Consider the following 15,794-nt stretch of genomic DNA (forward strand, 5'->3'; position numbering starts at 1 on the left):
TATTTACTTTGTTTATACTCCACTCTGCATTTAATCATTAATTATTTTTAATCTTTGTCTCTCTTCCTCAACATGTCTTTTCTCTCCCCTCAGCCCCAACCGGTCACAGCAGATGACTGCCCCTCCCTGAGCCTGGTTGTGCTGGAGGTTTCTTCCTGTTAAAGGGAGTTTTTCCTTCCCAGTGTTGCCAAGTGCTGCTCATAAGCGGTTGTTTTGAGTGATGGGTTTTCTCTGTATTATTGCAGGGTCTTTACCCACAATACAAAGCGCCTTGAGGTGCTTGAAAAACACTGCATCCCCTTTCACTGTTACACAGATGACTCGCAGATCTATCTGCCACTGAAACAAAATTCAACAAGTCCTTTGAAGGCCTTACTGGATTGTCTAGAGGAAGTTAAAACATGGATGGCTCTAAACTTTCTTAATTTGAATGAGCAGAAAACCGAGGTCAGTGTGTTTGGTACCCCTGACCTCTATGATCTTGGCCCCTTAAAGATATATAAAAAACTCTTTGCAAGGAACTTGGGTGTGATCTTTGACACCAATCTTAGTTTTGACAAACACATTAATACTGTCATCAAATCTAGCTTCTTCCACCTTCCTCTACTTGCAAAGATGAAGCCATTTCTCTGTTGCACAGACTTTGAGAGAGCGGTCCATGCTTTTACTTCATTCTGACTTGACTACTGTAATAGTCTCTATTCAGGTGTCAGTCTGACACTACTTCATCGACTACAACTGATCCAAAATGCAACAGCACGGTTACTGACCAGCACTCGTAAACGAGACCATATATCTCCCATACTAGCATCCCTACACTGGTTGCCAGTCAGTTTTAGAATTGATTTTAAGGTTTTACTATTTGTTTTTAAGGCGGTGCATGGGTTAGCACCTTCCTACCTCTCTGATCTTATAAGCCTGCATACTCCCACTAGATCACTGAAGTCTGCTGAGCAAATACTCCTAAGTGTGAAGATTAAAACACAGAGGTGATCAGGCCTTTGCAGTTGTTGCTCCGAAACTGTGGAACAAGTTGCCCCTTCATATCAGGACCTCTCCTACAGTTCACATCTTTAAAACCCACTTGAAACCTGGTGGGTTTCAAGTGGTTTCAAATGATTTAAAATGGCTTTTAAATCAGAATGAGTCCTGGATATATTAGTGATGTTGTTTTCTTTTATTTATGTTTTATTATTTTATGCTTCCTGTGTTAACTGTCTCCTTTAGCTTGTGTTTTAAGTTATTTTATTTATTTTAAATGTACAGCACTTTGGTCAACTGCTGTTGTTTTTGAATGTACTTTAGAAATAAACTCGACTTGACTTGATTTGACTTGACTGTTTGTTGGGATTTGGCGCTATATGAATAAAAGTGAACTGGATTGAAATAAGGCAGCACGGTGGCGCAGTGGTTAGCGCTGCTGCCTCACAGTTAGAATACCATCTGGAAGGCCTGGGTTCGATTCCACCTTGGCCCAGGCCTCTCCCTCTCTCTGTGTGGAGTTTGCATGTTCTCCCCGTGCTTGCGTGGGTTTCCTCCGGGGACTCCGGTTTCCTCCCACATTCCAAAGACATGCACTTACTGGGGTTAGGTTAATTGGCTAATCTAAATTGCCCATAGGTGTGAATGAGAGCATGAATGTGAGTGTGAAAGGTTGTTTGTCTCTCTGTGTTGGCCCTGCGACAGGCTGGCGACCTGTACAGGGTGTACCCTGCCTCTCGCCCTATGACAGCTGGGATAGGCTCCAGCCCCCCCGCGACCCTGAACAGGATAAGCGGAAGTGAATGGATGGATGGATGGATGGATTGAAATATGAGCTCCCACCTTAAAGTGATAAATGCTGCTACTAGTGTGTAAAGCAGGAGGAACTGAGAGAAGATCAAATCCAGATCAGAGAGGAGGAGGAGAGATTCAGGGAGGAGCTGAGCTGTTCCTTTACATTCTCCTCCACATTCATCAGAGATCAGCACACAAACCATCAACATGTTGTCTTTGGACTGTTATGCACTTTTTTTACTGTTGATCATGATTCTAACAGGTATGTTACAATCTGTGTTTTTTTTAATAATAATTTAGAAGATTTATAAAAGTTTTAAACATGTTTCTGTTCCTTTAGGTGTCAGCTGTGATGAACTCACACCAAACAACAAAGAAGTGTTCAGTGTTGAAGGCAGCGCTGTTACTCTGTCCTACAAATACTCCAAACAAGCAACTGGAAGTGATTCTTTCTTCTGGTATCGACAATATCCAGGAAAACCACCAGAGCTCCTGATCTCTCACACAGGAACAGGAGCTAAACTGTTAGATCCAGTCTCTGGACTCAGTTTTCATGTGAGTGACGATAAAAAGGGAATGGATCTTCAGATCTCCTCTGCTGCAGTGACAGACTCTGCTGTGTACTACTGTGCTGTGAGGCCCACAGTGACAGGAAACAGCAGAACTCTGTACAAAAACCTTTGGAGCAAAGACAACAGAATACTCCACAACATCCACTAGAGGGAGCCACACTCAACATGTCTTGTTTTGTTAGGTTCTTTGTGGGGATGATTAGACAGAAGCAAGGGCATAGGAAGGAGTTTACTATGGGGGGGGGGCACATATCGGAAACCTGACAGATCCGTAAATACTCGGAGCAAAGCATAAAAAATGCTATTTGATCTTTTACTTTTTTCTTTTTCAAATGTTTCTTGGAAAAATAGTGTTGTGTACAACTATATTATTGCATGTATAATTTTTATATATATATATATATATATATATATATATATATATATATATATATATATATATATATATATATATATATATATATATATATATATATATATTTAAATATATATATATATATATATATATATATATATATGTTTTATAATCATAAGACGTGGACAAACCACCAAACAAAATGGCTTGAGTCTTTTATGAAGCATAATGACCATGTCATTCCAGGCTGTAGGGCTTACTTTATCAGCTGGCCACACTGGTACTAGTACAAAGAAGTATTAGGGCCACATTGAGAAAAAAAAAATTGTGCATTTTGAGAATAAATACAAAATTTTCAGAAAAAAAGTCAAAAAGTGCGGATTAAAGTCGTTTCAAGTCAAACAAGTGCCACGACACGTCTGTTATACCCTCCAGAATGTCTTGTGTTACCAGGGGCGGTTCTAGGGGTGGGGCCACAGGGGCCTTGGCTCCATCTGAAATCTGATTGGCCCCCTGAAGTGCCCCTGTCCTGTCACTCATCTGTCCTTTGTCCGAGAGCGAGGATCAAATTATAGGTGGATGCAATTCCATGCCAAAACACCAGTAGCGCTAATGAGCCAAACAGGAATGCTCAGAGTGAATAAAGCTTACAGAAGAAAAAGAAGATCTGAACGATTTCGCGGAGAAAGTTTTTTTAACCCACAACCAATGCAGTCTACATTTTGAGGAGTTTGTTGGTAATGATACGTCATAAATCCCTTTTTACTCACAGTTGTCACACAGCGTAAGTCTGACAAACATTAAATTAAGAAGCAAAGTTACTTGTGTTTGGACATGAGTGTTAGCATTTCACTAATTCATGTAATATTAATTCATGTACTTCCTTGTAATTTGCATTTGTGTGATAACATTAACTATAATGTTTGGCAGTGATAGAAAAGAATATGAAAAGAAAGGTTCAGTCTCAGGTGGGAATTCAACAGTTTTTGAGCTAAAGAGTGAGTCTGCCAGCTGAAGATGAGCAGGGTGAGAGGAGGGAGAGAGCAGCAGAACACAATAGACCAGAGGCTGGTCAAGAGCAGGGCACCTTCAACCCCTTTTCATCAGGTCAGAAATCATTTAGGGAGAGCAACAGCAGTTAATGCTGTAATGTATGAAATGTCTGATATTGTTATTTAGTGAAATGGCACATATGTTCACTGAATTCTTACACCTCATGGTGATAAGATTTACCCTAACTGTAATTGTTAGGTTCGGACCACCGTTGAATAAAAAAAGACACAGAAACCCGTAGTTGATCTTTTTACCTGCAGGGAGATTCTCAGTCAGCTCACACTCGTGTGCATGTCTGAAAGAGAGTCTGACCTTCTTCTTCCTGCTGGCTCTTTTATTTTAGCATCATGTGAGTGTGTGGGGGTGTGTGTATGTGTGTGTGATGTCAGGAATCAGGTTGTAAGTGTGTATGTGTTGTGAGTTATAATGACTAAAGTGCAATTAAAACGGAGAGGCAAGTGGTGGTGCAGCTCTCCACGTGGCCTCTCCATCCTACATCTGTGAGTGATGTGTATTCTGTGTGTGTGTGTGTGTGTGTTTGTGTATGGGGAGGGGGGGGGGGGGGGGGGGGGTCATATGACCAGGAAGAATCCTGGAAGAAGAGAGCCAGCTGTCCGCTGGCTCAATAGGCACCCCGACCTCCCACACCCCAGCACAGGGCAGGGGGAGGTGAGCCCGGGGCCGCGGTGACAGCATCCCGGAGCACTGCAGCACCCGAGGTTGGCGCCCTCGCCCCCACTGCAGAGGGCGGCCCGCTCCCCCTAGATGCCCATTCACTCAACAATAGACACAAACAGGCGACAGGACATACTGGCCTGGGCATGGAAATGCAGTGTCCAGTCCCCCCCAACCACCCCACCGCGGCCCCATCTCCCACCCCACCCCCCTGCAATGCAGGCACCCCAGGGCCCCAAAAGCGTAGACCGGACATCCCGACGTCAGGCCAACCCACCCCACCCGGCGGCGCGGCCGGGACAGCAGAGGCCCCCCCCGCGCCAGGGGGGACCCACCGGGAGCCGGCGCGGCCCCAGTGTCGGGGCCCCAGACCCCAGCCCCCAAGCCATACAGGGAAGACCAGCCAACCGACCGAGGGCCGGCACCACACCCCCAAGCACCCCGCCCACACCCCAGGACCGAAGGCAGCATCATCCAAGCCCCCACCACCATCAACCAGGACAGGCACACAGACATCACCAGAAGGTCGCCCCAGGACTCCAGTCTCAGGAGGCTACCAGCTACCTAGGCCCCCGGAGTCCTCACCCACCCCCCCACAAAGCACATCAGGAGCAGAGCCCGCAGCCCACCACCCCCACTAAGTAATGGAGCTGAGCAGTGGGAACCAAAGAGAGTCAAATTCCTCCAATTTGTTTTTAGAAGAAGCAGACATTCTCTCTAAACTAACATGATCTACTAATAAATTTCTGTACTGAGTAATACATAGTTTTTTTTTTGTCTTCCAGTTCATGAGGATCATCTTCTTAGCGATGCACAAGGCAGTAAGAACTATGTGTGATATATTTAACTCCATAATTAATTCACTGACATCACCTAAGATGCATAGTCTGGGGGAAGTTGGGATATGACAGCTAAACCATGTGGATAGATCTTCACAAATCCTCTGCCAAAATCTCTGAACTGGTACACAAGACCACAGAGCGTGTAGATGATTATCCTCTGAATTGCTTGTACAGTGGGTGCATATGTTTGAGTGTGTAAGGCCCATTTGGAACATCCTTTGTCCAGTGTAGTATGTTCTATGGAGAATCTTATATTGTACAAGTTGTATTTGGGGTCTTTTAGTCATTTTGAAGATATTTAAACATATTTCTGTCCATAAATTTTGATCCAGGTTGACAGAAAGATCACGCTCCCATTTTGTAATTGGGAGGGAAACTGAATCATCAGTTTTTATTAATAATTTATATAATTTTGATAACAATTTTGGGGTACAGAGGTTAAGAAATTCTGTTACCCAAGTAGGCATTTCTAGATTCAATTGATTAAGGTTAAATCTTCCCTGTAGGACGGACTTAACTTGTTGATATTCCAGAAATCTACCGTTGCCAATTCTATATTTTGACATAAGTTCTTGGAATGTAATAAGGTTTCCATCTTGGATAATATGTTCTAAGTTATTTATACCCTTATCACGCCATAACGGAAAATTCAGCATTTTCTTTTTCTGACAAATATCTGGATTGTTCCAAATGGGTGTTAGTTTACAGGGGATGAGTGAAGACTTAGTTATTTTTAAAAATTCCCACCAGGCTGTCAGAGAGGTATTTATACTAAGGACTTTATAGCAGTTATGATGTTTAATACTGGAACTAATGAAAGGTAAATCTGAGATTTTTATTTTTCCACAAAACGCCTGTTCTAGATCCAGCCATGGGTTGTCTAATGAATTGGATTTGATCCACTTTGAAATATACTGCAATCTACTGCTTAAGAAATAGTAATAAAAGTTTGGTAATTCTAGACCTCCACTGTGTTTTGGCTTTTGTAAAGTTTTTAAGCTTATTCTTGACGGTTTGTTTTTCCATAAAAATTTTGAGATGTTTGAATCTAGTGACTTAAACCAAGGAAGAGTACGTTTATTAGGGATCAATGAAAATAGATAATTAATTTTTGGTAAAACCATCATTTTAATGGCAGCAACTCTCCCCATGAGTGATATAGGTAAACTGTTCCAACGTGTGAGATCATCCTCTATTGTTTTTAATAAGGGGATATGATTTAATCGTACCAAGTCTGAGAGCCTGGCGGAAAAATTTATGCCTAAATATCTAATATTTCCTGACTTTAGTGGGGTCCTAGAGGTTCTCTGGAAATTACAATTCAGAGGCAAAACTGTTGATTTACTCCAATTGATAGAGTAATCAGATATAGATGAGAACTTATCTATCAGTGTGATAGTCTTCAAAAGAGAGCCTTGTGAATTCCCAAGGAAAAGTAATACATCATCAGCATAAAGGCTAAGTTTATGGTCCATATTTTCAGTTTGAATCCCTTTAATATTTACATTTTGACGGATTGCTGCTGCTAGCGGCTCAATGAAAATTACAAAAAGAGAGGGAGAGAGTGGGCAGCCCTGCCTTGTGCCCCTCTGCAGACTGAAACTTTGTGAAATGAGATCATTTGTCCTAACACGCGCATTCGGAGAGCTGTGTAGTGTTCTGATCCAGTTTATAAAGGATGAACCGAATCCAAATTTTTGTAGAACTGCTAGTAAGAATTTCCAATTTACCCGATCAAATGCCTTCTCTGCATCTAAAGACACGATTGTCGTCTCTAATTTGTTAATAGAACAATAGTCTATTATATTTATCAGTCGACGTGTATTATTGGCTGAGTGCCGACCCTTGATAAAGCCTGTTTGATCTGGATGTACAATAAATGGAGTAATACTTTCTAATCTTTTGGCAAGGGCTTTGCAAATTATTTTAAGATCTACATTAATGAGAGAGATTGGCCTGTAGCTGGATGGGAATGTGGGGTCTTTGCCTGGTTTAAGAAGCAGGCTAATGTTAGCAGAGTTTAAGGTTGGAGATAAGATGTGGTCATTCTGAATCTGAGTTACCATTCTGAAAAAAATGGGAGCTAGCTCAGACCAAAATTCTTTATAAAACTCGGCTGGAAAACCATCTGGGCCTGCGGCTTTATTATTTGGGAGATGCTGTAGGGCTTCACTAAGTTCAGACAATGAAAGAGGTAAATCCAGAGCTGCAGCCTGGCTGTCATTTAGTTTTGGTAGATTTATATTATTAAGAAATTCTTCAATTTCAGTATCAGATGGGTTAATCTGTGGTGAATATAAGGCTTCATAGAAGTCTTTGAAAGAGTTATTTATTTGTTGTGGGTCATGAGTAATAATACCAGTCGAGTCTTTAATAGAAAAAATAGCTGTTTTTTCTTTATTTAGTTTTAATTGCTTGGCCAGGAATTTTCCAGATTTATTTCCATGCTCAAAGTTTTCCAAACGCAGCCTCTGCAACATAAATTGTGTCCTTTTATCAATTATTTCATTTAGCTCCAGTTTCAGTTTCCTCAGGCTGATAATTGTATGTTCTTGTGGTGAAGCGGCATAGGCAGTTTCTAAAGATTTAATTTTTTGTTCTAATTCTAACACAAGTGCTTTTTCTTTATTTTTCCTATGCGAGCAGTAAGATATTATTTTGCCCCGCATTACTGCCTTTCCTGCTTCCCAAAGAACACATGGGGATATTCCTGGAATATCATTATATTCTAAGTATGCTGACCATTCCTTTTTGAAATAATTAATAAAATCTTCTTCTTTAAGTAATGATGTATTAAATCTCCAGTTCCTGATTGGTGGTGTGACTCTTTTCTGTGTCAGAGACATAGACACCGGTGCATGATCGCTAATAGTGATAGGGTGAATCTGAGTGTCTGTGATATCCATCATTATGGAGCTGCTAACTAAAAAGTAATCTAAGCGGGAATGAGATTTGTGTACTGGTGAGAAAAAACTATAATCTCTCAGAGTGGGGTGATGTGAACGCCAAGCATCGCAAAGACCAAAATCCTTCATGTACTGTTTAAGAATGTCTGCAGACTGCCAGTTCCTCTGATTCACTGCTGTACTGAGCCTGTCAATATCTGCATTAATTACCAGGTTGAAGTCTCCTCCTATTACAAGTGTGGTGTCAGAGTGATCTGAGAGTGAAGTGAACAAAGCATGAAAGAAGGAGGGGTCATCAACATTTGGTCCATATATACTAGCAATACATAAATCTGTATTCTGTATAGATAAATTAAGTATTATAAATCTACCTTCAGGGTCTATTGTACTGTTGCTAATGTTAAAGTTTATCTTCTTGTTAATCAATATAGCTACACCTCTTTGTTTGGAGTTATAGCAGGCTGAGTACGTGTGAGGGAACTGTGGAGAGGAAAGAGTGAGCACAGATGTTTTGGACACATGTGTCTCCTGTAGAAAAACAACATCTGCTTTTAAGTCTTTTAACCGATTAAAAATTTTTAGTCTCTTTTCCCTCGAACCAGCCCCGTGCACATTCCATGAGACAAATCTGAGTGTGCTCATATTTAAACTAACTGATGGACTGTTGTGTGCTCACTAAAGATGTGTGTGTGTGTGTACATATGTTCTGTATGTTGGCGTGTGCCCTTTATATTGATGTGTGCGTGTGTATGTGCGCTGTACGTTGGTGTGTCCTTAGTCTGTTTTTTACTGTGCCATTCGTTCTTTCAACGAGTCCTGTGCTCTTGCGGATGATAAGATCAGTGATTTTTTTAGCTGTACCCCTAGGTTTTGCGACTAAGCAATACTTATAGGTCTTACTCACTATCCCCCCCCCTGTTGATACATGTGTTAAAGCATGTATCAATATGGCTGCTGTTTTGAATAGTGACCTAGGAAGTTGTTCCACTTCAGTTTTGCTTGCTGCTGCATATCATGCAGCACTTCGGGTCACAAGGGTTCCACAATTGTTGTGTAATTGTTGAGGTGCCATATTTACCACTTGCGGCCAGCTTTGCTGCTTTGTCGGCATAGTTGTTTCCGGCATAGTTGTATACTATCAAGTCTGTGCCTGCTTTGTGTGCCGCGCATTTACAAATGTCCAGGGCTGATGGTAGTTTTATGGCCGTTAATAGGTTTTTTAAACAGTTCAGCATGTTTCACTGGCTTCCCTGTAGAGGTCAGCATTCCCCTTCTCGCCCACTGCGCTGCAAACAAATGTACGGCAGAAAAGGCATACTGGCTGTCAGTGTAAATCGTGACTTCTTTACCTGCATAATGCTTGCATGCTTCGGTTAATGCAATTAACTCGGCTGCTTGAGCAGAGAGGTGTGAGGGCAGTTTTTCAGCTTTGATTATGGTGGTATTGGTGACTATAGCGTAGCCCGTTTCTGTTTTGCTTCTGTCGTTTTTCCGGCTTGAGCCGTTCACAAACACAATGTGGCCTTTCGCCAGTGGTTCATCTTGCAAGTCTAAGCTGGGCTTGCTGTTTTGTTCAGCCAGCACTTTGCAGTCATGAGGGTCGCCGTCATGTGGCATTGGTAGCAGAGTGGCTGGGTTTAGAGTGGTGCAGCGCTCTATAGTTATGTGTGGTTGCGATAACATGAGAGCTATGCAGCTCAGGTGTCTGGCTGGAGATAAGAATGTCATTTTACTCTGTAAGAGCAGCACCTCAAGTGTAAGTGAGTGGAAGAGCACCAGTTCTCTGGAGGCCTCAATAGCGAGCGCTGCTGCACATACTGCTTGCATGCAATGTGGTAATGCTCGTGAGACTGCATCTAGGCGTTTGGAGTAATAAGCAATTGGCCTCAATTTATCTCCAAGAGAAGAGGCAGCACCAGTGCTTCTTTTACTCTTGTGAAAGCTTCTCCAGCGTCTGTTGTCCATTGTATGACATCTGTCATTGCCATGAGGTTGTCGTATATTAGGAAGAGCGTCAGTTGGGCATAATTAGGGATCCATGCTCTGCAATAATTACACAGGCCTAAGAAGGCCATCATTTGCTTCTTGGTTTGTGGCTTAGGTGTTTGTGCTAGTGCTGTTTGTGTGTGTTAGATGCCAGTAATGAGTGTGTGTGTGTGTGTGTGTGTGTGTTATCTCACTTCCCTTCTCTGCTGATCAAGCAACTTGCCCTCATCTGACTTGTCCGAAGTCCTCCTCTCCAATCAGTGTGACACAGTCTGGTTAGTCCACGTTCCATTCACCAGTTGTGGACATCCAGTTCACCAATGACCCGTCAGGCTGCAGTTGTAACATCTGTCATCTCGATGCACCTGGGAAAAAAAAATCACCCCTGTCTTTTTCCACATCCTCGTCCTCTCCCTCGGGAGCAGTGTTGAGGGCTCTTCTGAGGTGGAGCTGTTCTGCTTGTCTGCAGGTTGTGGTGCAGCAGCGACTCAATGAGGAGGTGGAGGTGGTGGATCACGTGTTTACCAACGATCATTCTGGTCCGGATGATGTCTGATCGGAGGGCAGGAGTCCAGATCTGGGTCAGAGATTTTCAGCGCTTATAAATTTGCCTGCAAAAAGGGCATAGAGAGATGAGGTATCACAAGTAACAACAAATGGAGGTGGCCCCAAAACCGCCACCCCATTAATTAGGGCATCAGCTGTTCTGCCGTTCAAAACTCCGCTAAGATCGCGCTCTATGCAGAGTTCTTTAACTATTAATTTTCTACTCCTGCGTTCCCATCTCCATTTTTTCCTAGTGAGACGTCTCTCACAGGTTCTTCTACATGTAACAAAACAGAGGAAAAAGGACATGTTCAAGGAGGCCTAATCACCTTAGGTTAAACAACACAATTTGTCTTTAACCTCTTTTACACGTGACCCAGTCTGCGTGCCACCCATTCGCCGATGGGTGTTACCCTTTTAAGCAGACTCCCAATGTCTATTCAGCCCTGACAGTGACAGATGCAATTTTTGATTTACCTTTTAAATCAAACTTTTTCCCATTTTAAATTATTTGGAATCTTTCTCACTCGATATGTGTTATGGCCGTGCCTCTAAGGCAGGGTCCTTGAATCCAGGCAGCTGTCCAGCAAAGGGTGAAAATTCGAGTTCCTCCATAATTTGCAAATGCAGGAGGACTGAAGCATTTTTTTCTTCAGCTGGCCAGTGACTCGTCACTTCTTTGTGGAAGAACTTACTGGATCCTACCAACAATCACCAAAATTGTTATGGAAATTTATCAAATGAGAGAGACAAGATTCCTGTCGCCCCATCCTTCCTGCTGTTTAACTCCCCCTCCTCCTCAACCTGTGAACCACCAACTGCCCCCTGTAGCTGCGGGGGAGGTGGTTGAGCAGGAAAAGGTGGTGGAGGTGGGGGTTGCTTGGTTCTGCACTTTCAGGAATGCCGCTGTGGGCTTTAAACACTGCTTCCAGGCGACCTTGGTACTCGTACACATCTTCGCCCTCTTTTTGTCTGCATTGGTTAATTTTGTCATAATTTGGGGGTGGCACTAGGGCCTGTTTTGTTCTCAAAATTACTCCTTCCATCCCTTGCCGTAGGATTTCTGAATTTTCTCAGAAAAGCGAACTTTCCCTGAAAGTTACTCCGGCCGGTTACCTCACGAACCCGGTTCGGAGGACCAGACCCGTCGCTATGGGCGGGCCCTGGGGGGCCGTGCCCGCCCACTGATACGCTTGGGCCCGCCCTGGCCCGCCCACCCAAGCCAGATCACTAATCAAGCTAATAATAGTGGTGCCCCCCCTGTTGGATTTCATAAGCCCCCCCTTAAGAGTGAGATCTGGCGACGGGACTGCGGAGGACGTATACTACAGTTTTCCCTGAAAAGCCAACTTTCCCTGAAAGTTATCCTGGCAATCGGACCCAGTCTGACTCAGTAGTGTATGATTTGTTTGGGCTTTTCCCTGAAAAGCTCCGGCCGGTTACCTCACGAACCCGGTTCGGAGGACGTAGACTACAGTTTTCCCTGAAAAGCCAACTTTCCCTTAAAATTATCCTGGCAATCGGACCCGGTCCGACTCAGTAGTCTACGATTTGTCCTACCTGGTTTCTGTCGTCTTCACGTTGGTGGATCGGATCTCGAGGAAGCGTTCCCAGCAACCGCGGAGAAACCTATGAAGCCGGGCCTGGCGACGAATCTTTTGCATCCCAGGTCTTTGCACAGCGCCTCTATTGCAGCTGGCTGTCCGGACAGGCTTGCCGGCGTCCCTCCGTAGTCGTTGGAAAAACCTCCTCACTGCCCGCCCGGCTCTCGAAGGGCCAAAAAATGTTAGGTTCGGACCACCGTTGAATAAAGAAGGACACAGAAACCCGTAGTTGATCTTTTTACCTGCAGGGAGAGTCTCAGTCAGCTCACACTCGTGTGCGTGTCTGAAAGAGAGTCTGACTTCCTTCTTCCTGCCGGCTCTTTTATTTTAGCGTCACGTGAGTGTGTGGGGGTGTGTGTATGTGTGTGTGACGTCAGGAAACAGGCGTTACCTGCTTTCCTCACCTGGAGGGTCCGGGTGTGCGTGAGTATGTTTTGTGCTTACAATCTGATGGTCATGTGCATGTTTATGATGAACACATTGTGATACATAGAAAAACAGTTAAACGTTTATCTATTCTAACAGTAATGTAATGGCTTTAATTTTTATTGGTCCGTATATCACCACATCTACCACAAATACTTGGCCCCTCTATGAATACTGTGGCCCCTTGATGGCCCTTTACTCAGAAAAATCCTAGATCCGCCACTGAGTGAAACTATACTTTAGACTCGGTTTTAGTAACAAGGAAATGATTTCTCTTTTAGTACATAAACCAGATGTAGTGATAAGTATGAGGACGTTAAAGAGAGAGTGCAGAAAGCTGCATCTGCTCAGAAGGAAAAACCACACAAACTGCAACGGTTAGATGGAAGGATCGCTGCACCTTCGTACAGTACAGAGGGGACATGTAGAACCACAAGACACAATAACAGCTGATCAAGTTGTTTCTACCCAAGACATTTTGTAGAGAGTATAGCAGCTGTGGCCGATCTTTGACTTGAAATGACGACTGACGATTTTGACTTTATTCTAAAAATGCACAAAATCCTCAAAATGATTTTTTTGTCAATGTGGCTCTCACACTCCTTCATATACTAGCAGAAGTCCAAAGTTTGATATGTTTTATTGGTCAAAAACATTAATAATGGTCAAAAATGCATTTATGTAGGTTGACTGGCAACAGAACAGGTTCTTTAATTAAACAACGTTCTGATATGAAAGAATCCTCACAGATAATGTAATGACCAAATTATCCACTTTTTAATATCAACCTTAAGCTAAAAAAATAGCTATTAAAATATGCCTATTCAGTTTGAAACTGTAATCTAATAAATCAAAATAAATATCAATAAAATAATAATAACCAAAAGAAATAAATAAAAGTGATACCTCTCACATTTAATAGACAAGCTGTGTGCCTCTTTACAGCCAAACAGGTACACATAAGGTTAAAAACATTGGCCTAAGCAGAAGAGCCAAAATGATTTTTCCGCCTCTCATTTGAAATTCATTGACTTCTTGTCCAGTAAGTAAACTTTATCCTATGTATTAAAGTAAACTGACAAACAGCCATATTCATGGTTCCCACAGACCGTTTTACCTCATTCAGAGTTTCTGACTCCTCCCCCTGTCTCCGGCTCCCAAACACTCGGAGCCGTTCAGAGGGGGGCGGGGCAGGGGAGCGCAGTGGCATGACGCTATGTTACGCCTTCAAAATAAAAGTACGCAAGTTAAAGATTTTTCTCCTCCGCGGTATTAATGTTACCCAGATGATCAGGTTTTGTTGGATATTCTTAAATGAGATAGTGTTCAGTTAGCATCCACCAAGATAAGATAAGATAAGAATTGCAGATGTACAAACAATGTGAGTTTCCTCATCTGCCTTAAACCCAGAACTGCATACCATGCCCAGTGTGGTACTGGACATGAACTCACACTCTCTTCTTCAGATCAGAGTTTCATATATTCAAAGCTTATCAATCTTGGTTACATCATTATACAAAACATAGAACTTCAGCAGCTGCTTCCTCAGATGGCCTCAGAGTTTCTCCTTATCACTTGTGTAGTCTCCATGAGTGGCTGACCGCTGCTCAGACAGAGTCCTTGCTTGTGTTATTGATAATTTGTTAGGGATAGACATACGATGAACGAACACACTGTTCTTGGCTGACCCCAAACATTATGTACTTCTGTGTCATTAATCAGTTATGTTTATTTTCCAGTCTAAAACGGATTTATCAGATAAATACATGTAAAGATGGTGAGAGCAAATATATACCATGAGTGTATTTGAAACTTCATAAAACTCATTTCCTTCACCTTGTTCACCCCACAGACTCTCCCTGGTTCCCTGGCACTTGTTTCTGTCCATGCCTCAGTGCTGCTCATATTTGTGTTTAGTTCTGCTCTATTTTTCTGATTAATTAATTAATTAATTTATTTATTTTTGTACCCTGCCTCTTGCCCAATGAAAGCTGGGATAGATGAAGCCTTCCTGATCAGTTCATTTATGTATTGCAGGGACAGAAAGCTTTAGAGCAGCAGGGGGAGTAACACAGGGCTGTGAATGAGTCCTTCACTGTGATCAGGCTCCTCCTTCTAATCCACCAACTTAGTGTTGATGAAGACTAAACAGAGAGATCACAGCTTCTTTCTACTTGCTGTAGCTCACAGTTACTCTACACTGCAGATATGACGCCTCTGTTCATCTCAGTGCTGCTGGCTGCTGTGTGCCTTGGTATGAACACAACTCTGTTTCTTTGATATCAATCCAACACTGACATGATTCTTTAACAGCACACTGATGCTGTTTGTTGGTGTTTTACAGAATGCAGAGCACAAAAAGACAACGTGCTGCAACCAAAAGGAGACGAGACTGCTGCTGAAGGAGACACAGTAACACTTGACTGTCAGTATGAAACCAGTAGAACAAATCCTTCTCTCTTCTGGTACAAACAGGATGGAAACAACAGTCCCAAATTCATCCTGAGCCGTGTTATCCGGGATGAAGGAACCACAGCAGACGAGTTCAAGGAGAGATTTTCATCCACACTGGATTCTACCTCAAGATCAGTTCCTCTGAAGATCCAGAAGCTTCAGCTGTCAGACTCTGCTGTGTACTACTGTGCTCTGAGGCCCACAGTGACAGGAAACAGCAAAACTCTGTACAAAAACCTTTGGAGCAAAGACAACAGAATACTCCACAACATCCACTAGAGGGAGCCACACACTGTTAAACCTCTGATTCTTGTGTCATTGGACTGATGACAAAGACAACAGAGAAATGAAGCAGTAAAGATCAGAGACAGAGACAGAGCTGCTGTGGAAGCACAAAACTATTTGATTGGCTGAGATGAACTGAAGCAATGATATCAAGAGGTAACTGGCCCCGCCCACTGAACTTCAGCTCCTCCAATGACATTATTTCTTCCTCATTGTGCTGCAGTGGAAGAACATTGTTCATGTGCTGTCTGTCTGGCTTTAATAACTCCAAAGACATGTTGCTGCACCTCTTTTTGCTTCTATCTCACATTATA

The 15,794-nt window shown here is 42.8% G+C and overlaps 1 protein-coding gene and 1 gene segment (V, D, J or C); one reads left to right on the plus strand and one right to left on the minus strand.

Annotated features, from left to right (window-relative positions):
- The window catches only part of LOC115795213 (zinc finger protein 2 homolog), a 500,950-nt gene that overhangs the window by 131,278 nt on the left and 353,878 nt on the right, over positions 1-15,794 (minus strand). The gene's annotated exons all lie outside the window — the stretch shown is intronic.
- LOC115795275 (T cell receptor alpha variable 38-2/delta variable 8-like) lies at positions 14,854-15,390 on the plus strand (the record flags this gene model as incomplete). The annotated part of the segment is given in 2 exon segments: positions 14,854-14,995; positions 15,086-15,390. Coding segments are annotated over 2 exon segments (351 nt in total), but the record flags the coding sequence as incomplete, so codon positions are not given.

This window comes from Archocentrus centrarchus, chromosome 17, assembly GCF_007364275.1.
Source record: "Archocentrus centrarchus isolate MPI-CPG fArcCen1 chromosome 17, fArcCen1, whole genome shotgun sequence".
Lineage (NCBI taxonomy): Eukaryota > Metazoa > Chordata > Actinopteri > Cichliformes > Cichlidae > Archocentrus > Archocentrus centrarchus.